Below are 26,317 nucleotides of genomic sequence, written 5' to 3' on the forward strand. Positions count from 1 at the left end.
ACCAGCAAAGCAATGTAAAACAACAAACAACAGCAAGTATGGTAATGGAAAAAAAGAACACTGATGATATATTATGCTCAATATACTGTATGAAAACATTATATGGTGACCCTGATACCAATGATGACTAATACCAGGCAGTTCCAGTCATAAATGACCAACAGCCATAATTGTCTGAAGACTGAGACAGATTGACTCAACATGCGTCAGACAGAATAATCAGTGTTGCACAGACAGCCACAGTTGGTGTCTCACAGAGAGGCATTTGGTGTGACAGCCAGTCCACCATGCAGATCTCATGACAGCCGCTTTGGGCAACATCAAAGAAAACTATGCAGCCTGAAGTCACAATTACTGAAGTTTTAGGATGAGATGTGTCTTTAATCCATTTCAGAGAGAAAAAGATTTCTTTGATAATGCTTTTACTGGATACGGCAACAAATTACCATGACCTGGTTAAGGAAAAGCTTTTATTGTCATATTTGTTATACATAGACGACGCACAGACTAAATTTAATAACATACACATGTCATGACATGACAAAACACTAGCAGGGGAGAGTTGTCTGTAAATATATTTCAGGCTTGTGCAAATTGCTAATTGAGCTTTTAGCTTTGCAGAAACTGATGAGTCACCACAGAGAGAACTCCAACACACAAACACACACTTTTCTCCCCTTCTGTACAACCACCTGTCCCTCTTCTGACCATCGACACACACTCACACCTGTCTTCTTCAACACCTGTCTTCTGTCTTCTGCATGTGTTTGCTGTGCAAGCACAACATGAGGCTGTGCTTTTCGTCAGTCAGTCAGTCAGTCTTTTTCTCTTTTCATTCCACCCAAACACAATGTTAAAAGAACTCAATTGATCATTATAGGTTTACACTGCTAGGAATTACAGTATTTATCTTTTTCTGAACAGAAATACAGGGCAGAATTACAGTAAAGGTTTAGCTCCAGTGCAGGTATCAGATACTTTTGTACTTTTGGCACTCCTATTCCAACCCAAAATGAATGACTGATCCCCGCCTCTTTAAAGCTGAAGAGTGTAAAGAAATGATCTGTATTGTGCATAGTCATGAGCTTAGTATAACACTATGCCTATTCAGCACCACTTTTCCTCCCTTTCCTTCCCTTCTCAAGGGTCCATTGAACTGCTCGTTACTGTGTTCGTCTGATGTGCCCGGGTGTCAGCTTGGAGCTTTCTGAAAAATCCCAGGACACAGTGAGCGTCTGATTCTTTTTCTCTCATTTTTAATCTGTATTCTGTATCAGACACATTGTAGCACTACAGGACAAATGCAGATTAGATGCTTGATAGATGTTCAGAGTGCACCACTGAGTCTTGAACATGCAGAACATGGCACTGCTTTATCTTTCCCATCAAATGTGCACATAGTGGTGTGCAGCACAGGGTCTATATTTTATGCCACATGGAGACAAAACTCAAATCACTAGTTACAAAGTATAGGGTTTTGTCCACTGTAAACATGGCCCCTGCATTAACCTGGGCTGTCCATGCAGCAGAAAGAGGCAAATGTGTTTGTTTTTTTGGGGGGGTGTTTAAATTGGCTCTACATGACCAAAGAAAACGGAGAAAAGGAGCTGTGGTATTCATATTTGAGGTAGGTAAAAAAAAAAACATAATGCACCATACCAATAAATACTGCCAATGATAGGTGATGTAACGCAAGTAGGGCAGTCTTATTACAGCTAAACTGTAAACTAAAATATGCTTCTGAAGCATTTTAGGCAAGAAATAGTCAACGAACAGGAAAGTGGTACATATTTGATCAGCACTGCCTTGATTTATAGTTTGATCTGAGTTTTTCAGCTCAGAACAGTACACTAAAACTATGTTTCTGAAAACATTCAGGATGTGAAATAGGCAGTACAGTATCAGAATCTTGTTTAATAATTTATCAGCACTGCCTAGTTTTGACAGTTTAACTTGAATTAAGTGGCACACCAACATTCGATCAGAGAGAGAGAGAGAGAAGGAGGCGACTTACTCTCTTGATCCAACTATACTCTTTGTTTCCATGGATGCAGACATACAAAAATGCGAAAGGACAATCTGTAGTTGATACAACAGTCCTAAAATCTGCCAGATGACATGTTCTGCGTCATTTGGCAGACAAAATAGTGGGGGGCTCTGGGTGCAGGCAAAATGGAGAGAAGCATTGTCCAGTTGCACATACTGCCAACATTGTAGTGATAAAAAGCTGGTTGAAAATTGGTAAAGTTCCTGTTTAAGGAGCTGGAGATCAAAGGAAAGAGGTCACAAAATAGGACCAATCTAAAGTAAGGGCTGCAAACCAAGGCATGCAAGTCCAACTAATATTTTTGTATCATCTTGGATTGCAAATGGATGTACTGTTAATACAGCATTGCAAGTAGGTTGCTGGTCAAATACTGTATGTAAAATGTACTGTATTTTTGAAAGATGCGGGTAGTAACATGCTTTGAGGATTTGCTGCAGGCTAATAAAACTACAGTAGACTAACATGCCTCATGGATTAGCTAGCGAAGGCTTAGCTCTCATCTATAAAACATGATGGACACTGCAGGAGGGAGGCCAGCCACCACACTGATCATGTCATGGCAATGTGCTACAAACACTGAGAGGCATGCACATGCACACACATACACTCACACAGCTTTCAAATGGAAAGCTCTCTCTAGCTGTGACAGCAGAAATGTCCTTGGTTCAGCCACCATGTCACTCTCCAATGTTCACTATCTAATCATACCAAGTGCACACATGGGGAGCGAGAAATAGTCATTTCAAGACAATGATTCACATAGAGAGGGAGTGAGTGATGGAGAAAAATTGAGGGGTTGATGGAGACAAAAAGAAATAGAGGAGAGTAGAGATGTAGCTTTGATTCCATCACTTCTCACTCCAGGCACGCATGATTGAGCTGCCTCCTCCTCTTCCTTCTCTTCTCAACACCCCCCATCCCCATCCCCCTATCCTGACTCTATATTGCTGTATTATTGATTCCAGCAGGATTCACAGCTCCTCAACACTGGCTCCTCTTCCATCCCACAGAGGCATTTAGACAGACTGATAGAATGAGGTGTCTGTTAAAAGGGGAGCTGGTCAAACACAATGGAATTTACTCATTCAATATATTTTGTCTGCATGCGTACAGTGTGCAGAGAGATCAGGTAGTGGGCATGTGCTTGCCTCATCCGCCCTTAACTGTTGAGACGTTTCTTCTGGAAAGTTAATCTTTGGCATTCTCAATTAAAAAACCTAAGTAAAATATATTAAATACATCGACTATTTTTAAAGAGATAATAATGGAGACAGACATATAAAACCTAAATGATTCTGAGCTCTGCATCCTTCTCCATTGTCTTAAGCTAAACGTGGAATGAATGGACGTCTGCTGACAATAGAGATAATATTCTGCTGATCTGCAAGTAGCCTGTTAGCTGGTGCTCACACACACACACACACACACACACACACACACACACACACACACACACACACACACACACACACACACACACACACACACACACACACACACACACACACACACACACACACACACACACAGAAGCAAATGCAATACATGGCATTGGCTAGTGCATGTGTTCTTACAGTAGGTATGCATGTGAGCAAGTTTGTGTTAAAATGCCAGGTTATGAGGTTATAAGGCTGCTGTGTTTCTGTCTCACAGGAGCCCTGTCTGTTAAAATAGCCCTCCCCAACACACGCGCACACGCACACACACACACACACACACACACCTCCTCCCCATCCGTCCACCCAAGCACAAGTTCCGCTACCGGCACAGCTTTAACAGGGGACTAATTGTATCGCTGCTATGTGTGTGTATGTGAGAGTGTGTGTGTACAAATGCTGCCTGAACCCTGAAAGCCCTGAATCACACCCATTCTGCAGACATGGGAGCGTTACCATAGAAACGAGGAGATGGGTTTATTCTCCCCATGCTTGCGAGTCTGACACACATAGTACAGTACATGTACACACATACACACACACACCCCTCTCCTGGGTATGGCACTGCGGACTTCTCTCCTGCTGAAAAATTGCAGAGATTATGAACTTGAAAAGGTTATTACCACCAACAAAAGGAAGGAGTATACTTCCTCTTTCTCTCACATCCAACACACACGCAGAAACCACTTAACACCAGATCTCAGTACATCCCCATGAACTGAATCAATGCAATAAAAGCTTTCCCTGCTGTTCAGCACTGTAATAGACCCATACAAACACAAAAGGGCTTTGCGCACTGCAGTTCAAGAAGCAAAGCAACATCCCGGCGGTAGCTAATAGGATGGATGACTAAAGGTTTTCCTCAAACACTCTTTTCTCCATCTTATCCAGACTCAGTCTCTTTCCAGATCATTGATATTTACCTGCTAGAAGACTAGTTCCTGTCTATGGAAGCAAGCTAGCGACAAGCAGCCAAAGTAGGGTTTTATCAATGAGGGTAACACAAAATGTTTGCAAAGCAGTGTCTCTGATCAAGCAACCAACATAAAAAGAAATTTAAATCTGCTTGACTCCTCGAGTCATTTTTGTTTAATACTAACAGATCAAACAAAATGTACTCATTCATCTTTTTCCTTTTATTTAAATTCATGCCAAGAAAGCCCTGCAGAACAACAAAAGAGCTTCCAACTTTAAAAAGAATGAATAATAGAGAACTAAGAATGACTCTGTACAAGTTGTTCTACCAATCATCACAAAATGTCTGGTTATGTGCGAATTTCATTGGAAAAAAGAAGAAGTGAAATAAAGCCAACGTGCTTGTTGAACTACTAATTAATTAGGTCTAACCCGACTAAAACTCAACAGTTGCTCTTGGCTCAGCAGTAAAATCCACTGAAAAGAGCAGCAGCCGGGGTCTACTGTCAGCCAGATGGACAGATCATCTCTTACATGAGGAGGAGGAAAGAACGAGCCATTAGTGCCCCGTTTCTTTTGTTCTCCGCTGTTATCTATCAGCTAGAGTGCTTTTTACAACGGAGCCCTGAGGCTAAACGAGTGGACGAGCTGATCCTGCTGCTCGTCTCAAAGGTAGGGGCAGGTGGGCTGGGGAAGCCTGACCCCTCCATCCTCCCACCCAATCACCCCCCAGGGCTCTGCTTTACACTGGCTGGAAAAGTTTACACAATCACACACACACACACACACACGCGACATTCTATGTAATTTAAACCAATGCAATTATTGCTCTGTTGCGTCATTCAAAAGAGGTTTGATCATTTCTGTTGATTGTTCTTTCAACTCTAATCTTCTGTTTTCAATTCAGTTTAATTTGCTAAATAGCCGCATAGTACCAAACTCTTGAGTAAATGTGTTTACTTGCTACAACCTGGTGTTTGGATGTTACAATAAAAAGTGGTTGTCCCTTTTTTTTTTAAATCACTGTCCCTTTTTTCATATGCTATCCACATTTTGTATTATAAAAAGGTGCAGCTACTTACTTAATCAAATATTTTGATATCAATAATGCAACAATATTGTAGGGATGACTACATATTTTCCACACAATGAGATTTTTGATAAATAATCATCAGTAATATCTTTATAATGACAAAGTAGTTAAAGGTAAATACCAGAACAAGTAGAACAGTCTGGTAAGTTCAGAAAATTGCATCACTCTACTGTAATGCAGCCTTTACAACCAGGAAAAGACAATACTTATGTCATGTCACTAAATAACAATATCCAAAATATCAGGTCATATATAGTCTTGTATCACAATAACAATATAATATCGCCTACTTACTTCAAATTTTGAATTTTAAGGCTGGATTTTATTTTACTTTTTCAATCACAGAGCTGACTCCTGCAGACACAACCCACATGCTCTAGTTCAGTGATGCAAAACAAGAACCCAGCTTCTAGCTTCCCTTTAACACAGAAACTCTGCCAGCGCCTAAAAATAGCTCCCTTTTAACATATGGGAACCTACTCTACATCATAACTGCCACAAATTCCCCTTCACTTGTACTCCAGTTCACCAGGCACATGCACTAACACACTAAGTAAGTGCTTGCAGAAATGTATGCCACTGTGTTATTTTGGTAAGCCAATGCTCACTTCCCACTCGAGGCTGTGATTATATGATGCGATTGGTCAGTGGTTCCGGGTGTAAACGGGAACACTACTCAAGATGAAGGCCTTGAAGGCACAAGAATACCCAGGATGTCTGTGTACACATATGTCTCAGAGTGAGTGAGTGTTTGTTATAGTGAGCGGCTAACTAGAAAGCCACCAGCGATAAATGACACTTGGATGACATTTGTTAGAATATTTCCACCCTGTTGTTCATGATCAGAAACAGAAGAACAACTGACTGTGTATAAAAACATATCAATGATTGGAACGTGAAAGGAGAAAAATCAATTTAGCTTTGATTTTAATCAATCAATCTCACTTGAATGAACTTTGTCAGCCTTTCATCAGGCTAAATGAAACTCGTAAGCTAGTTCAAATTCAGATATTAACAACACTGTGCTACCAAACATAATATTTACAACTACTGAAAAGCAAGACCTGGAATTGTTTTAGGAACAGAACAAAAAAGGCTTGAAAGCTTAAAGTTTTGTTTTATTGCTTGAGCCAACCAGATCATCTAATTCACATCTGGATTGAATTATATTCCCTTACTCCATTAAGCAATGTCTGACTGCTCCTGCTTAAGTAATTGCTTAAAAACCTAGCTAGTTAACTAGCTGCTACATCATCAACAGGATATTCCGACGTGTGTGTAGCATGTGAGTCTGCATGACAACACACAATTAGCCTGCAGCTACGACCACATGCCCTAATAAACTGATTTGCTCATGACTGAAGCTGAAAGGAGGAAGACAGGGAAATGGGGAATTCCAGATTTAAAAAATGAAGATATAGAAAGCATATTTGTATATTTTGACCGAGTTCCAGTTGAGGGTAATAAAAATAACCGCTGGCTTGAGGCAAAAGCTGAAACGACAAGAATGGGAAATTATTTTCTCCATTTTTGATGGAAGTCAAAAACAAAAACAAACTCCAACAACAACATAGCAACAGTATGTCACAGTAGTAGTTGCCCATGTATGCATGTGAGTGAAGTTTAGAGTGTGTTTATGCAACTTCACTTGGGCCCAGAAACAGAGCCTCATTGTGAGGCTTCAGGTCAACGAGGTAAAAAGCAAGTCTGCTATGCTCCAAACCAGGTGTAGCGGACACAGGCAACACTTGAGTAAGCTGAATTCTTCTTCATCTTAAGAAATACTTAACTTGGAAGAACATTTGCAGAAAAATGAGTTTAACACATGATGAATCACAGTTTTTCAGAAGAAAATAAGCATGTTTCTATCAGTAAGCGCAGTCAGTAATGGCGCAAAAGACAAGATAGTGAGACAGCCATATCATCTCAAAGGTTCAACTCATGCTTCTTCAGGTTGCATGTATGCAGAGAGGCCTGGATACAAGTACTGAATGCTTATTAAATCAGTCCAAAGTTTTGTACTGAAATGCTTAAAAAATGTTTTCCTGAAAAAGGACCGTAAAACTTCACTGTGCCCAGGAGTATCAAAATATTCTCAAGCTCGTCTCAACATAGCCCACAGCTGATAGCAAGAGACACCTATAGAAGGCCTGATAACCTAACCTACATTACCAAACTGCACAGCTTTTGGGCCAGACCCACTCGCCATGAATGGTGGCCTCTGTTACCCTTTAAACAGTCTAAACAGAGCTCCCAGCCTTTACGCCACACCCCAAACCAAAGCAGTGGCAAAAAGGACAGAAGTGCTTTTATTCCCAAAAGTAACATCTAAAGCTTATTTAAGGATGGGAGCTAAGAAAAATGCTTCTTTTAACTGCATCAGCCTGCAATCAAACAACATTAAATATCATCCACAGATTGTACAAAGGCACCAATTTTTATAATTGGAAAAAAAAGAGGGGTATCACCCCTCCCATCAGTTTTGACACTGAATGGCCCCAGATGCTCTCTGAGCCTGATTTTCATAAACCTGGATAAAGGGATTCACTTAACAGGCTTTGAGAAAAGACAGTAAACGCACAAAGAATTTCGTTCAGCTGGCCGGGGCTCCATATTACGCCCCGCTTAAGAATGCCAAACCAAGGCCACTAAATTAAAAAGGAGGCCCAGCATATATTTGGACTGACCGCCAGAGAGATGAAACCTACAGTGGCCTATGCAGTGCAGAAATGACCGAGCAACCGGAAAAGTTAATATCCCACTCAGGAAACAGAAATGTGATAATAGCTAGCATGAACATTTACCCTCACTAACCGTTAGAAATTACAACAATCATCCGGTTTGCTTCAATGCAACATTAAAAATATACAGCACATTCATAAAGACAAGCACACACACACTGACAACTGTTCAGACTTGATCTGTTCCCCAGATTCTGAAATCAAAGTCTGAAGCCTGTCTAGACATTGACCTCCTCCTACACAATTTACTGTACCAGAACTATCACACACACACACACAAACATGAACACTCACACACACTCTTTATATATGCAAGCTTAGCCCAAGAGAGCTCATGCTATGAAATGAAAACCATTAGGATTGAAATTCTTGTCTTGTGCCAATTTACATTTCACAAGTTCCTTGCCAAATCAATCTCCACACATTTCCCACGTGGAAAATGACACATACACATACACACATGCTGCTAGGATTATATATTGTACAGAAGTGAAGGGGCAGGGAGAGGGAGTGGAAAAGTAATGAAGGCAAGGGATGGGGGAGGAGAAAGGTCCAACTGCTTGCCTCTGATGGTTCAAAAAGGTTAATGAATTAGCCATCTCTCCACACCAAAGGATCCTTTGGCAAGTCAGCCAAGGTTGCAATTCAATAAAGTCCTTCTCTCCTTCATCCTCCCAGACAGTGGATGAAATATAGAGATTTTATAGAAGAGACAACACATCTATGGACACCAGAATTCAGCCCATGTTTATGCTGTTCTTTAGGTTTTTCCTCTTATACTTATAAGAAAACATACTGAGCATCTGTTCATGGTAAAGTGATATCCTTGCCTAGAGACCAGTTTCCAACCGATTCTATCAGACCTAAGATTACTAGGAAATTTAATTAAAAGACTCTTAAGTGAGGTCAATTTATCGAATCACAGGAGGCAACCAACCATACAAGGCTTCTTCTTACTCCAAGTCCTCTTTCAAAGTGCTGAGCAGTACAGTAAATTGAAAACCTGCTAAATCCATTAGCCTATGACCTGAACGGCTCTGTCTTCATCCATTTGGCTGTGGAAATCTGATACCGGTAAGCGACAAAACAACCACAGGGAAAGGAGACCACCACAAAACCATATATCAAATTTTCCACTTCATTTCCCCAATAAAAAACTGTCTCCTTTTGACTATGGCGCTGAAACTGTTTGTGAGTAGGAACAGTGTGATCCATACGCAAGTAGTTAGACATTGACACATTTTCTGCTGTTTTGGCTCTGTGCAAAATTGATTTGTACTGAAACAATGACAGAGTTTAAAGAGCCGGCCAAAATTATGGGTGTCTAAGATGTCCATTTTGTGTTAACAATGCAGGACATGTAGCCCTTTTTATACACTGCCCTTACCAATTTTTGAACAGCACAGAAGAAATAGGACATGGGCTCAATGCCTAGAGCTGACAGTCATACTTTAATCCAATCCAATGAGCAATAGCCGCATGTAAACAAAGCAACTATTTTACTTTCTAAGAACCACACTGTGATATAGTTAGGCTTTTTGTCTATAATACACACCAATATGTCCACTTAAACAGCCACTGGAAATCACTCAGTGAGCTGTTTATGTCCCTGAAAGGCCATCAAGAGGGCAGCCGGACACACAGCAAAGACAGCAGGGAACTATGGGGGATTTTTACATGTAGGTGGTCTCTGTGAGGAAGAGCCTGCAGACACAAGTGGCCAAACAATAGTATGACCAGGAGGTCAACAAAGCGATGCAGCAACTATAGAGGAGATTAACACCGTAGAGGAACAAGAGTTTCATTGTTGGGTCACATTGTCCTCATAAAAAGATACAAAAAAGATTTTCTGCAAGACAAATACTGCAGCTCTTATCCTACATTTAAAATCTCCAAAACAACACAGGTTTACTTACAGTGTGTTTGACAATGTCTTAACAGCATCATCGTGTTGATCCGACATTAAATCATCCTGCTCATGTTACTTTGCATTTGTTTGTGTACATATATTTAACACTTCGGCCACATGGACCAGGGGTGACTAAACTCAAAACAAACCAACCCAAATCAGAAAATTTTCAAAACATTCTGAAATCTGCTTAAAAAGGACTAGAAGTACAGCTGAAAAAAGACAGGAAATTGTGCAGCTTGACAAGGTTTAACAAGGTTTTTAAAAAAATGATTGAAAGAAAAATAAAATAAAAAGTCATTTCATATTTTCAGTAATGTTTTCGTCTTCGGATCCACGATAGTAATAATGCAGCACATGTCCAATCGCTGACCCGGTCAACCTGATGCCCCCAGTTAATGTCCTTAACCTTTCCCGTCATCTCATCATCCACCGACTCTGCCGGCCACTACTTAACCCCAGCGACCAGTGACCTAACTATTGACTCTCAGACAGATAATTCTGCTAGCCATTTGAGGCAGCCTAGTGGAGCTTTTGTAGGCTTATAATGTCAAAGTCTGCACAATAGGCTGATTGTTTAAATAAGATGACCGGGCAGAGATTAACAGGATGTTTAGAACTAAGACAAAGCAGACCTAACAAAGTAATTAACCAATCAGTACTATCTATCGAGGCAAAATTAAAGATGGAACTTAGACACAGAGACAGCAGATTCATGAACAAAGTAAAACAGAAACCTTAAGAAGCGTTCAGTCTCATTCCAGCACCATCAAGTTACAGAGAAAATAATTAATCCAGCTGAAAGTGGGCCTTTAAATGTAATGTTTTTGTTTCATGCTTTGTTATTCGGATAATACCAAATCACATGATAAGTAAATGCCTTTACACAGCCTTTGCACAGCCACAGCCCCTAAGGATATGGGTCACAGTCCTAAGTCTGAAGTGTGGGAAATCTTTGTCTCTGTCAGCACGACTGCTTGGCCATGATAACATTCCTAAACTCACTGTACTGTTGCAACAGCATGCTGGGTCTCGCTCAATTCCTGGTTATCATAATCACAGTGGAGACACACTGTTGCAGCAATGAAGTGAATCATATTCTCTCTGGATTGTTTAAATTCGCTAAGCTCAGGGCTTTCACAACTGGCATAACAGCAACACACAGTTAAGAGCTGACATTGTGCATTCAAGAAATATTGTATGACAACAGACTGAAAAGAAAGAAAAAGTAAATATTTCGATCAAGACAGAACCGTACAGCTGTATCAACTTCACATTTGGTTCTAAAAATCCTGTTTGTTTTGATTTGTGTTTAAATCACACATTAACAGAAGCTCAGATTTTTTTCTTGATACCCGACATTTAAAAATATCCCGACAACAAGGATGGGCAACATGATATGGTATGCCGATTCCCAACCCAATCCCCAGAATGAATGTTGGTATGTTTCTGCAAAACCACAATTAAGTTAAAAATGTATGTTTCTTCATACTACAACTATTGGCTATTTTTCTCTTATCACAATTCTGCGCTTATGCTCTGGTCAGGTTTAGGCAAAAAAAACACTTGGTTAGGGATAGGACAATACCATAGTTTTGCTTATAATGCCCGTTTTGGCTGGAGATGGCCCGACTTTGACACAGGCAAATCAACCATGTAGCGTGCTATATGAGCATATTGCAAACTTAATGGTCACGGCATGGTCCAGCATGCTTGTGCACAAATGTAGTATAAGCACGATATTTTTCTGATTTATCAAATATAAATAAATTTTTCCCACCAGCATAAACAGCTTTCCACTTGTGATCAGCTCATCAAAAGTGCATTGAAGCGCTGCGTGTGAGAAGTGTGGGGCTCATTTTCTCATATCTTGTTATCAAGAGTCCATCTTTCATCTTTCCTCCATCTCTCACTCCCCCACACTTCCTCCTCCACTTTCTCTTCAGCTGATTAGATTAATAGAAGGGTTCCATCATTTCCTTTTGGTCAAAATAACGATTAACTGTGGTGATTACATGTTTTGGGGCCGGGTGAGCTGATACCACGCTAAGCAGTAAACACAACTGAACATGAGATAACACTTCACTACACGTGACTTGGTGAGCTTCTATCACCTTCACATCTCTCTGACTAGAGCTTCAACGTCTGTCTCACAAGGTTTTTTTTTTGGGTTGGTTTTTTTGTCATTTTGGTCTCTTTCTGGGACGCCTGAGACAAACTGAGGCTGATATATGAGGATCATCCTCCAGGAGGGAAATGCTGCAGATCATTTTTTAGATAAAAAAAAAAAGAGAAGTATATGAACTGAGTGATTCAAAGTAAGCAGGGGAAGCAGATCAGTGACTTTGTGTGTTTCACATTCCCCATGTCTCTGTATATTTATTGGGCCAACTCTGCTTCTGATGTGGTATCATGAACCTCATCCAGATGTCAGTCACACATACACATCTGCAAACATATATCTGTTTATACTGCCATGTCTTCATGTGGCATGTGCTTGTGTGGATACAGTCATTCTGCGTGAATGCGAGTGAAAGCTGTGTTGTCTTATCTATGTTTTCAGTGTAACCTAATGGGTAGAAACCCACAGTTTGCATGAAGACAACCCCAGTACAGGCATAAGAGAACATGGGAACAGATTGTTACATTTAGAGCTGAGCTTCAACCCAAACCATACATGAATGTGTCTACAGATTATTCATTGTGATTTTGACACATATCAAAAGGCTACTGTTAGATAGCTGCAAAGAATGGCTCTCAACCTTCACCTCAACATGGACAAGGCTGAAAAACAGTTTGTACTTTTGACAAAGCAAAAAGGGGAACAAGAGATATCTGACTTTGCAGCATGTTCAGCAGAAAGAAATATTACCTGATAGTAGGATTTAATCTGCTTGATGAGAATGGAAAGGTTCTGGATGCGCAGTGTGGAGTCATTGTTCACTTTCTTGTTGGTCCTCTGCACTGTGGCCTTAGGATTTCTGTGGGAAATAATAGCATACTGTTATGAAATCATAAATGTCATTTGAAGATGTAGACAAACACATTTTAAAAATTATGTTTCTAAACATCTGGCTTTTGCTTGTTTGAAATATCTTCGTTCAGTTTGACACCATGTTGCTCTATGTGATGGAACGGGTGACTGTTTGGCTAAATACATTAGCAGCACAGTGACAATGATACCTTGTTTAAGCAGGGCCAGTGCCATAACCATGTTAAAGAAACCAGAGACACATTAAAAGACAGAGCCAAACAGAAATGCCGCGCCTTAAATCTGATGTTTCCAGACACTGCTGTCTCCAGCCTTCAAATCCAGCTCTTCAGTGAGTTAAATCCAATTCATAAATATTTGTGAAGCATTTAAATTTCCAGGCGACATTGTCAAGAGATCCTCTGTGGACTGTACTTCTCACTACTGAAAAGGATTTCATTAGCATGGTAAAGGGAGTAAACATTCATCTCAAATGAGGTCAAATATAAGGTGGTGTATTTCAGCAATTCTTTGACCTCTAACCATGACCCCTATTTATTTCATTTTATCTGTCTGAATCAAAGAGTGGAATTATCTTCTATGTGCTTGCAGAATTGAGAGCCTGTGTGTTTATCTGACTGTTTGTTGCCCGAGGGACATTAAAAGGAGCATGCACGACGACTGATGTTATCACGGGTGTCAACATGTTTTAGTGAGCCTCATACACATTCCACAGATTCACACAGCACCACTTCCCCAGCCTCTGTCATCAACAACAATCCAAACTCACGTTTGCATATCTATGGAAATAACATGAAGAATACCAAACCTCATTTATCTCAAAACTCTTAAAATCACATTTACAGACACGATTAGTAGTTAGTGATGCAGAAGAGAAGAAGAGTTTCCTTACAATTTGTGTCTCTTTGGAATTCTTGACATGCCAACCATCCAAGCATTTATCAGCCAATTTCTTTCCCACTGTAAACTGTGGCTTCTTAACTGCTACCTTTGACAGCATGTGTAATATTGATTAAAATCTTGTTGAAATGGCTTGTATACTTACAAGTTAAACAAACTAAGACTATGCAAGACCTTAATGTAATATCTGATCCCCTGAGGGAACTTGCTATATTCTTGACTCCACACTTCACAGAACAGAGGTGGTGACAAAGCAGGAACCCGACAGCTGATATGGTTTCACCAAGTAACAGAGATACACTTTGAAAGAATAGACACTTGCTGTGTCATACTTTCCTGGCTTCAAATATCTGTGTAAGAAAGCGGGATTTGGCTTTCACACTTTGCTCTGCCATACATTCTACTTCGTCTTCAAAGAAAAGCGGTCTCATTTCTTATCCAGTCTCAATGACGAACTTTAAACTTTAAAATTCTGCAGCTGAGTCACTGGATTATCTCAAGGGTTGATCATCAGCACATGGGAAAAGCATACTGTGCTTCAGTAACGCCAGGAGTAGTTGTCTAATCTCCCAGTAGATCCCCTAATAAATGTTCTCATATATACACAAGATTAAACTATTAAAGGCCTGTTCCTCTAATCAGTTGAGGTAAATAAATAAAACATAATAATACATTACCCATAATGCACTTTAGCCTCTAAGTAACATCACTGAAGGTATTTTATCAGGTTACATGCAACGTCCTCTACAGCCCCAAAAGGCTCACATATGTAGTAGTGCTCCCCAAGACTGTCAGCACACTTTAATGTGTAAAACTGGTGGAGTTACCCTTTAATAATGGAAAGCTTATACAATCAAATATCAAGACAAACGTCACTAGGGTTGAGCAATATGGCCTTAAAATAATATTGCAATATTTTTAGGCTATATCGCGATACACAATATATATCTCAATATTTTCGAAATACTAGCACTGGGCAACAAAGTCAAATGTCACAATGTTTTTTGCCAAATACTTAAATTATATTATTATACTGCAATAATGTTGTAGGGAAGTCAATTGGCACTTCTACAAAATATGAACAGAGTAAGATTATTTTTATATATATAAATAATCATCAGTAATGTGGAAATAATGACTAAGTGGGTAAAGACTGCTAGAACAGTCTGACAGGTTCAGAAAATGACATCACTTTACTGTAATGGCCTTTTAAACCAGGAAAAGACAACACTAATGCCATTTCACAATATGCAATTTCCAAAACCCAAGACTATAGTCTCAAATCGCAGTAATGATATAATATTGTTATGTTATTTATGCCCAGCCCTATTTGTATGCATCTATTTCAATACATTTTACAGAGCTGAAAAAGCACATGTATTTCATGGTGCTAGCATTAAATGCATTTTAATGTATTTGTTAAAATAATTAGTCACATGAAATGTTTTGGCACACTGCGTGAAGCATGTTTTGACAATGTCATCCTTCGTCTACCAAGTGTCGCGTCCAAGAGGGAAAAGTAGTAAAATAACACCCACACACCCTAAAAAAAAAACTAACCCTGTAATTAATTCATGATACATTTGCCTTGGGATTGTCTGGGAAAACAACACTTCTCATGTAAGGCTTTGAAAATCTCAAGTACATCAACAGTGTTAGAGAGCAGCTCTGTTTTTCATGATACGCACTTCAGACTTCAAAGCATGAACATCGCATGACCTATATATGGGGGTCAACATGCCTGGAGTAGGGGGGAGGAGGAGAGTCAGGGCTGCTTGTGAATGTATGCATGCATGCATGCAGTGTGCAGCACATGTCTAGTCATGCATGTGTCTGCATCTGTGCTCTTGAGCAGAATAGTAGAACCATGTTTGTTTCTGTGCGGGCCAACAATAAAGCTTAGTCCTGACATAAGAAAGATTAAAAAAAACATTTTGTTGTTGATATTATTGGTCTATTTGAGAGATGAGGTCAAAGGTGAAGGATGATTTATCCTCTTCAAGGACATTCAGCCTGGTGGATGCTTGCAGTCACAGGGGACTCCTGGTTGAATGGCATCTTCCTAATCACTAGACCATGCGTGTGCTGCACTGTTTCTCTGTTAAACACAAAAAACCAAACCACACAGGAACCTACTTCGTACCCAGGAATATAAATATCCAACATTTTAATTTACATGTTGATGACAAAAAATAAAAATTACGCATTCCAGCATCTACTGGAAATGTTTTAATCTTCTTAATGTGCTAATTGGAATATATACACTTAAAAACTCAAGATAATATTTTAATGAATCACATTATTAAAAAGGGCAGAGTGCTGTCTCTTAAATCACCCGGCTGCAGTGTGGATGTGTTAATTAGTCTTCTGATCCATCTCCGCCCTGATATACACACCCACCCACACACACACAATCATGCTAATCAGAAGGACACAGGGTTCTTTTTAACACTGGTCTAAATGAACAGTCATGTGACCACCCCGTCTCCCCCCTCCACACATTCAGCCCCTTTTGAGGTCCATAGTAGGGGGTCTATTTAACCCGTTAATTAAAAAGCACAGAGGAGGCTGTAATCCTGTCAGGGCGAGGAGGGTGTTGGGGTGAAAGAAGTGTATGAGAGACAGAAAGAGAAATACAGCAAGGAAAGGGTTCACACATTCCATCACCATCAGAGCCAGCCAAGAACATGGCGGCCACAACAACAGCACCACGACAGCGCAACACAATCCACCCCTCGTTTCTTTGGCTCCGTCTCTGATGCCACACAGACAAGCACGCGACAGAAACACCACCGCTGTGGATCAGCAGGCGATGTATAAAGCGACTTAGAACGGCAACAGGGGTCAAATATCCCACTTATTGCCTCCCTCCTTATTCCTGCGGATACAGTAAACCTAAGACTTTAGATACACAAATAGATTAGGGATAGACAAGCAAGGCAGACAGCTAGTGAGCGAGTGAGCCAGACGGCCAGTCAATAAGCCGGACCGTCGGTGCTGTCGATAGACACTGCAGCCTTATGTAGAGCCTGAGGCCACTGGGCTTTCTCCTCTCATCTCCTGGCTTTGATTGGCTGGATAGTTAGGGAGTAGTGTTAACCTATATATGACAGGCTACATTACAGTCAGCATGGGCAACCAGGCACATGCCCATACACTCATACACACACACAAAGTAGGCTAAATGCAGACACACAAAGGGAAAATACAGGCTACATTTGGCCACGTGTTGGGCATAGAGCTTATGAGTTGTACTGTCCAAACACAGCGGGGGAGTGTGTGTGATTGTGCCCCTGTGTGTGTGATACACACACACACACACACACACACACACACACACACACACACACACACACACACACACACACACACACACACACACACACACACACACACACACACACACACACACACACACACACAGCCAAACAGCTACAGACACAGGGATCTGAGGGATGAGCACTTATTAGCAGCCTTGCTAAGTTCAGTAGTTCAGTTTAGGATAAGTCAGTGGGTCTGCTGCTGTAATGCTGGGTTCAGACTACAAAATCTTTTATCTGTTAAGATGGTCACTGTGTCAGATTATCATCATGTTTATCGAGTCATAATTCTTGTCATCTGAAGAAGGACTGACTTGCCAGAATAAGAATGAAGAACAAACAATGGCATCTAAAGAGGCGTGTATGATACTTTCTGTCTTCAGTTCAGAAAAGCCCCAAAAATGTCTGTGACCTTTTCTCTGTTTCATAGCTACACCTTGCAGCACTAACAACACGAGAGAGTGCTCTGTGCTCGTGTTGTCTAGCCTTGGAATTTTTCTTAGAAGGCAAAAAAAAAATTATGTCAGCAAATGACACCCAAATGTGGTGTCTTGTGAAACATTACACTGGATAAAATGATCAACTGTTGCTCTCAACGCTCATTTTCAATCCAGACGCTCTGTCGGGTAGGGCTGATTATTGTGTAGTTAGAACCGGGCAGAACAATCGCATTACAAACTAAAACAGGCTGATACCAACAAGAGTAATCATCCACAGAAAACGGAAGGAAAAATGCCATTAAGATTATAATTATAACTAACCCAACAATTAATTTTACATTTTGTTTGTTTGGTAAGGTTCCTATTAGTTACCAGGCCAAATAAGACTGAGGAAATTAGTTAACATGAAAGAATGAATTTTTAGATTTTGTGTGGAATTTTATAGACTACCTCAACAAATATCGCCATGCCATTCCCCAAACACATCAATCGGTGAGCTTATTGGCGCATGCACAGAAGGGTAATTCAACAGTAAAAAATAATATGGCTCTGTAAATCAAGTTACAACTACTCCAAGAACAACCTCAGTACAAGCAAGTTAACTTTGTGTGTTTCTACAACAGCTGCAGTAACTGGAATTCTGCCCTAATCTTGTTAAAATGAAATCTTGTTATACTGGAGTGCAAGTTAACACACTGACCGTCTTTCTCAATGGAAGCTTCTAATTACATTAAGCACAAACAGGCAAGTTAACCTGTACAAATGCAATTCAACTCAAGCAAGTTTAGAAGGCACCATTGTTCTACTTTCAATTTAGGGTGGTAAATGCATATTATATAAGTATACTGCATTAAATATAATCCATTTGGGAAACATTGAGTATACAGCATCAACTATCACTTTGCAATTCTAATGTATTACATAACATAACTTGTTTATATTGCAGGTATGTCAATATTTTACATTTTACTGTCATACTTATTGTCTAATGCTCAAGATGGCTGCATCCTATTTTTTTTAACCCCCACCCCTTTCCCATGGGAACTGTAGTATACAGTGATGATCTGACCATTGGTATGTGGTTCTTGTTACCCCATTTCCTTGTCTTGGCTTTTCATGGACTTGTTTAACTCCTGTCTTTGTCTTTCTGTTTCCACAGGGCCTCTTCCCATTCCTCTGTCTGTCACTGTATCCATAGGGACTGCTGCTAAACTCATTTCTGCCAAGCTGGATGTGATCTGTTGTAGTACCTTGTACTGGACTGCACACACTAAGACCATAAAACATTGTAACACAATTCTCACAAAACAGAGAAATTGCTTGTGTTATAATAGCTCACAAAGTGAATCCAGCACGGTGTACAGTTCCTTCAGTATGACAACAAGTCATGCTGCTCCGAGTTCCTCTTTTTACCAGAAAGGTCGCAATTGGTCACTGATTTATTCTACTGTACTGTTAATTCTCGATGTTAAGCTTCTGTTAATGAAACTCAACACTTCCTGCAGATGTTTCACAGCAAAAGTCTTCCAGTGAACAGAAGGGATTATGTCCCCTGAGCCACTGAAGGTCCTGTAATATGAAACAGATGGAGGAAGTGTTGAGTTTGCATTATGAGCAGACAGCAGCAACAGCAAATTGACACAGAAAATGGGACAAATTAGATCAAGTACAATCAAATAAAAAGCAGGGTAAACAGGAACTCCAATGTCAAATCCAATAACAAAACATCAGTCTAAAGTAAATTTAAAAAATAAAACAAAGACAAATTGTCAAATTATAGTAGGTTGTGATTTATTGGTAATATCAATGCCATTTTCTGGCACATGCTGAATATGGTGCAGCCCAGAAATTCAAACTAATCCTGGGAATACATCGCTGTAAATGCCATCAGACTGACTCTGAATTACTAGGGCTGAGAAAATAAGACCGTCTCAAATCCTAAAATGGTCCCTGTGGGGTTTAGCGTGTCCTTGGTTGGTGGATTTTGAGTGCCTCACATTAACACAGCCCTGTTAAAAGTTTTGTCCTCTCAAGGTCACAGCTGCTGTTTCCTGTCTGACTCGATATGCATCCTGCTAGACAGAAGCAGAGAGCATGGCATGGCACAAAGATGCCTATGAGAGATGCAAGATTAATATCTGATTCTACACTTTTGATATGGAAGGATATAGACCCCGCAGTCCAGCCAGCATTAGGAGAACCTAAAAGACTGACACCCCAACAACAGCTCTGCCTGCCTCCTGTCTCTAGTCCAGCTGGAATCCCAACTATGTCTGCTGTAACTAGCTCAAGAGAAAGCCAACAAAGGCTTTGACGTGCTGCTCAAAGAAAACAGAGGAGAGAAAGGGGAGACAGAGCAGGAGAGGTGTGGCAAAAGGAGACAGAGATGAAGGATAAAAGACTCCAGCAGAAAGAAGGATAGGAGAGGGGGAAAGAGCAAGATGTATAGTTGTAGTTATTTAGACATGACTAAAAGGGGGATGACAGAAAGAGGGAAATGAATGAGTTGATAGAGGGAACAGAGAAAAACAAGATGAGGGTTAGCACAAGTGACGCAGGCCAATCTGGTGTACCAAACAACAATTATTTTAATCTATTTCTGAATCTGACGATTATTTTATAGATTGATCGACTGTTTAGTCTATGAAATGTCAGAAAGTTGAAAAAACACCCATGATGCCACTACATTTGAGAAGATGGAACACGTATTTTCCTGTGGTTTGTCTGAAAAACTATTAAAATAATACCTGCAGATTAATTGTTTAATTTGATCTAATCAATTTGATATTGCAGCTCTAGTCCAATCAGAAGAGGTAGAAATATTAAAAAGATATGCAAGTAATTGAAATGTGGACATCTTTGTTCTATAACCATTTTATTCGAAATGGCATATTAAAGCGCTTTCATACATTTAATTCATTAGGATCAGTCGTGTCTTCTGCTTCATTAGGTCTAAAAGGACTTCCAAAAAAATAAAAAATAAATGCAACATTAAAAATCAAAAAAACTGGAGAGATGCTGACTCATAGGTTCCTTGTGGCCTTTTCTAGATTATTCCTGCAATAACAAAATGTTGACAGATGGTTGTCTAACCTCAGCATATTCTACTAGAGCTACAAAGCCATAATTATGATAGTATGAGCATAATGCAGCCTCCATATGTTAGCATAACAATTAGAGAAAGAATCAAATGATGCATCTGATAGTCTTTGACAAAAGAAAGTAATTTTCAACAAAAGACCAACTGGGTCCAGAGCTTAAACCAACACATGTCATTCAGTCTTGTCCCTCCAAAGAAAGACTCTTCTACGAAGCTCATTGGTCAGGGACTGAGTGTGTTTGTGTTTGCATGATGTGTTGAAAAGCCAATTCTGTCACGAAAGGAAGTGATGACAGGACGTCATCCTGTAAGCCCACACTGTGGATTAACTGTAATGTGGCCTTGAGAGTAAAAACAGGCTTTCAAATCTGCACTCAGTATTAATAATAGATCAATAATGACTAACTCATTGGTCTTCATTCTTTATGATAGACAACCACTGGCAAGGTCCTTGGTCTGCATGTTATCTGTTGAGGAAAATGTGCAAATGAAAACGCTAGGTGATTGTAACTGTACCTTCACATTATTCCCACATGTGCAGCCATTCAGAAACATTTACAGACATGTACAGATCTGTCTGAACACTCGAGCCAACAGAAACATTAACCTGAGCAACATGTTAAACAGCATTCTTCGTAAACCACATCAGTTTAACATCTTTACACTAGCACTTTCTTCCCTCGAACTAGCAAACAACCAGTTATTCAACTAATTTTCAGGGTTAAAGCTGGGCCACACAACCATGTAGTGCAAAAAAGTACAAGTTTAAAAAAACACAAATTCATACACGAAATTTGTATTCCTGCAAACGTCTATCTCACTCACATAAGTCTGTCCCAATGGCCCGTAGAGGACAGACTGACCGGTTCACCGAACAGGCCAATGAGCCAGCACGGCTCTACACGATTGGCAGGAAAACAGAGAATTCGACTGGACAGTTGTCACTCTGACAAAAATTTAATTGGCCCCCTCTCGCTGGGCGGGAAAACTAATTGGTTTGACAGCGCAGAGGAGGCGATCTAATTGGCTAGGTAATGTCAGTCACATGAGGGCAAGGGGGGAGGGGACGTGGTGCCATCTGGGTGTCAGCAAACCGTTAGATAATCCTGGGGTCTCTCCTCTTCTCTCTCTCTGTGCTCTCCCATGCTGTCCCAATGACAACTGCTGCCAGCCTGTCTGCCATGTCTGCACTGAGGCAATACAGAGACATTCACACAGCAGCACCACAGCTTAGGCTACAACAGCTGACATCACTAGTAAAAATGTTAGAAGCTCAAGTTTCTTCAGCAAGAGTACTGTATACAGAAAGAAAGTACACTTTCGTCAACTAATGTGTGTATTTCTTTGGAGTTTTATGATCCAACCATGAAGAGAAGTATGTTTCTTGACGGCAGAGAAGATTTACATCAGTAGCGGTGTTTAGTGGTGAAATCAGCAGCTACTGGCTGGAAGCTAACACCAGCGGAGCCTTTATAGCACGACTGGATCAATCGCAAGCAGCACGCAATGCCAACTAACACTCACTACAAAAAATGTCAAGCTGTCAGAACAGAGGGGGTGAGAAGAAAACATAATGTGTTTGTGAGAGTGAGAGCCCAAGAACTGGAGCAAATGTAGTCCCTGTTAATTATCACCTACAGTTCTTCTAAGAAAACTCACCTGTGGTCTCTAAGCTACTTTTAATGAGTGTAACAGTGAGAGGGAAGGAGGCATCACCTCAAAACTTCCAGTCAACATACAGCTTCAAATGTGAGCAAACTTTGTATCATGTACCCTGTTTCAACTACATTTCTGTCTTTATGTTAAGTCTTCAATGGGCACCATCATCCAGAACTCCCTACAATAGATGCAAGAGCTGTGACTTGCATTTTCTTCTATGATACAGTCTATTTTAGTAAGCTGAGCCGACTGGAGGTGACCACATAGTGCTGGTAAAGTAGGGCAGACAAAGAGCAGTCTCACCAACACAACATCTGACCAATACTGTAGGCCTTCTGTGTGGGAGGGTGGCTGGGTAAGACGACTACCAACAGCTGCCTCAGTCCAAAACAAAATGCACAGAGAAAAAAAACCCACAGATACACATACTCCCACGCAGACACAGAAGCCCTGCAGAAAAGCACACACGCACATGCACAAGCACACACACATATACACACACACAGAGCTGACTGTGACTGGCAATCCCCGACATCCTGTCAGGCGATCACTAAGCCAGTCACAGTTCATTTCAGCTCCTCGCTGGCTGTTCCCTGCAGGAGCACTCAACAAACCAACCACAGAGAAATTCTCATCCAGCTCATTCCATTTATTATCAGACAGAAATCCTACTGAGTACCTGGTCAAACATCTATATATGCACAGCTGAGGATGTGCCATGTCGATCAGCAAACCGGGTCTTGAATTTGACTTTTGGATGTCACCTTCTATTTGCACATTTTCCCGGCCATGTTTAATCCAACCAAAATTTCACTTTCCGGAGAACAATAGTTGATTGTTGAGTTTCATCCCAAGATTGACAAATACAGACGCTCTGGTTTGGCATCAGACTCGAGCCGTAACCAAAAGCATCCATCAGGTTTTTAACCATTTTGGAAAATCATTTTTGGTCTCGCTCACTCATCCAACCCTTCCCCCTCATATCCTTTCCAGTTGTTTCCACTATACAATCTCCCAGAGGGGAAATGCTCTAAAAATATTTCAGACTTGTTCATCATTTTGTGTGGAAAAAGGAAGAGACGCCCTTGTCCAACTGAAGCTGCATTGGCCTTCCTAAACACCTTTCTGTTTTGAAAGACTCCTCTGGGAGGGCAGAAGCAGCCTGCAGGAGCAGGAGGAGGAGGAAACACAAGCATGGGAAAGAGAGGCGGAAGAGGTAGCTGAAACCTGAAGGTAGGCGGCTTAGTGGAGTGATGCAGCTGATCAGCAAGAGGTCGAGGACACTGGAAGACGGCAGAGCAGGAGGAAGAGAGGACACCGACCAGAGACCTGGTTAATCAGCTCCTCGTGCAAAACAGCTACGGCTTAACCATTCTAAAAGCAGAGATATACTGTGCACATATAGAGATACAGAGAGACTTGTGCAAGACAAACCAATCCAACCCTGGAATATGAGATACTGCAGTGAGGTGACACAAGACGCTGCCCTGTGAAACTGCAACACATCATTATCTCTTGTGAAGTGAAAATCAATTCCGCTGGGAGCAGCCTTGGTCGAACACTCCTTTGACAAGCAAACAGGAGGAGTAAATGCTGACAGCGTGGAGTGTTGCATTAGCGGAAAATATGAAAAATTGCCCTGCTAGCGGGAAGTGGCAGCCTCACACCAGACAAAGGAATGGGAAGCAGTCTTCTGTCATGCTATATGTTGGGAGGTGACTGAAAAAGACAGACAGATTTGACATCTAATGCTTCATCTCCTCCAGCATCCACCCACTCTCACCACCAAGAGAGCTCTCAAAAGCATCTACTTCCCTTTTAATTAAATAAAAACAAACAACTGTGCTGGCCTGTGACATTGAAGAAGGATCTGCATTGCTGTGTAATCTGCATTGAGATTCTGCACTGCTATCAGTCTTACTCCTGCTTAAGGCTACTATTTCTAGTTTAATCTACAGCACAGCAGGAAACGTGCGCGCAGCAGCAGCAGCAGCTTCCAGGGGCGGGGTGTCTTCCAGTCTGCTGCAGATGACAGTGTAGGGTGACTGAAAAAACAGAGCAACTGGAAGTTGAGGAGCTGCTTGCAGCCCCCTTGCTCCAAGGGATCCTAACAATAACTGTCTGCCATTACATTTCTGACCCATCATTGCTCCCAATACAAGGTCCCTTTGTGCTTAGCCTACATTCACTACAGAAGACGTGTCCAGAAGTGCTGGACAGAGGCTGGAGAGCAAGCTGCATGTATATCTATTTAAAGGTGCAGTGTGTTTTTATTTTAATCAGAAGAGAAAGATCTTCAGTGACTGTTTTTTTTTTATGCCTGAACAAGCTAAAAAAAAACATTTTTCTTTCTCATGACAAGGACAACACAATCTTTATACTGTTTTACTTTGTTTATATGTGGCGGACCCTGCCACCTTTCAAGCTTCAAACAGTGATCTGGGGACCTGAGAACAGCTTGTTTATTCAGTTAAGGAAAAGATAAATATTGCTGAGTTTGTTATAAATATTGTAAATAGTATAATTCTGTAGTAAAACTACATAAATGCCCAAATATGGTGCGTTTGGGTCCCAATATAAAGTCTGCATGCACCCATTAGCTCAATCCTGTAACATTAAAGGTGGTGCAAGGAGACATATATGAATCTGTGTCACTGTACTCACATCTCAAGCATTATCTCGTTCAGGTAAATCCCATCCACTAATTCAATATATTCCGATAATTTGGTGCCATCGGTCACTGTCGGCTGTCCGACTGTCTTCACCTGGAAACAAACGAGACAATGCAAATAAAGGTGTTAAGATAATCAATAAACACTTAAAAAGAAAATGCCTCCACAGGCCAGAGGTGTTTAATCAGTGGGCTTAAGCCACATTTGAATAGTTAATGAGGGATCTTACCCAGCAGACCAGAGGCGTGAGCATGAACTGCTCCAGCAACGGGGTGAAAACCTCGCTTTCCATATTTTTCCACTGACACTGGCGCCGTTTATTTCAGCAGATATGAGGGGAAAAAAACGTCCACTCCTTGTGAGGGAGAAAGATGTGTTTGTCTTTAGGGCTCCACTCACGTAGTTGATTCAATTAAACCGACGCTCATTTTTGCTAACAGCCACCGGGTTTCTTGGGAGATTTTCAGAGAGGGGAGGAGGAAAAAAAAATAAATAAATAAAACGTTAATCCACAAATCTTCTCGACACGACCCAGCTGTTTCAAGATGCCAACGACTGGGGCTTGGCTACCTCATGGAAAAGACAAGGACTCACATTTTTTCTGAAAGGTTTTTCTCTATTCTGGTTTAGCTAGCTATCTACAGAGGCGATAAACAGAGACTACATGAGACCTGAGCCAGGTACGGGTTTATGCTAGCGGCTGAACGTTACTCTGGAAAAAAAGAAAAAAAAAAAAACAGGACCGCTACTGGCGCTGAATGGAAATATTCCTCCGAGGCGACTAAATGAAGAAAATATCCAGGGCGGAAACATCCAGAGGTTCAAGGTCCTGGTTTTAAAATCCTCATATTAATTGTGAAGTAATTTCTGACCGGTTACTTCTCTTGCCCTCCCCGTCTGCCTCCGTTCAAATGCAGCATACTAATGAACAGAGGGAGCTGAGAGGATGGCTGGAGGACACTTAGTACCGCCTCCCGCTGTCGCTCCTGTGCATCTCCCTCCGCCTCCTTTAGCTCCAAAAGAAAAATAGGGCATTGATCATCAGAGCATCCTTTTCCCACTTAGACTTTCTTCCTAAGACCTTGGTGTAATA

General features: G+C 40.8%; 1 protein-coding gene across 5 annotated transcripts in view; it reads right to left on the bottom strand.

The window, feature by feature from the left end:
• Window positions 1-26,108, bottom strand: part of LOC141009661 (girdin-like) — a 69,936-nt gene extending 43,828 nt beyond the window's left edge. For all 5 annotated transcript variants that reach the window (XM_073482349.1, XM_073482351.1, XM_073482350.1 and 2 more), the window contains exons 1-3: window positions 25,454-26,108; window positions 25,217-25,317; window positions 13,014-13,122 (exon numbers count right to left, since the gene is read on the bottom strand). In XM_073482349.1, the coding sequence (XP_073338450.1) occupies window positions 13,014-13,122; window positions 25,217-25,317; window positions 25,454-25,516 (273 nt within the window). In that variant the 5' untranslated portion in view covers window positions 25,517-26,108. The remainder of the gene's footprint in view (window positions 1-13,013; window positions 13,123-25,216; window positions 25,318-25,453) is intronic.
• Window positions 26,109-26,317: the final 209 nt, after the last annotated feature.

This window comes from Pagrus major, chromosome 15 (genome assembly GCF_040436345.1).
Source record: "Pagrus major chromosome 15, Pma_NU_1.0".
NCBI lineage: Eukaryota > Metazoa > Chordata > Actinopteri > Spariformes > Sparidae > Pagrus > Pagrus major.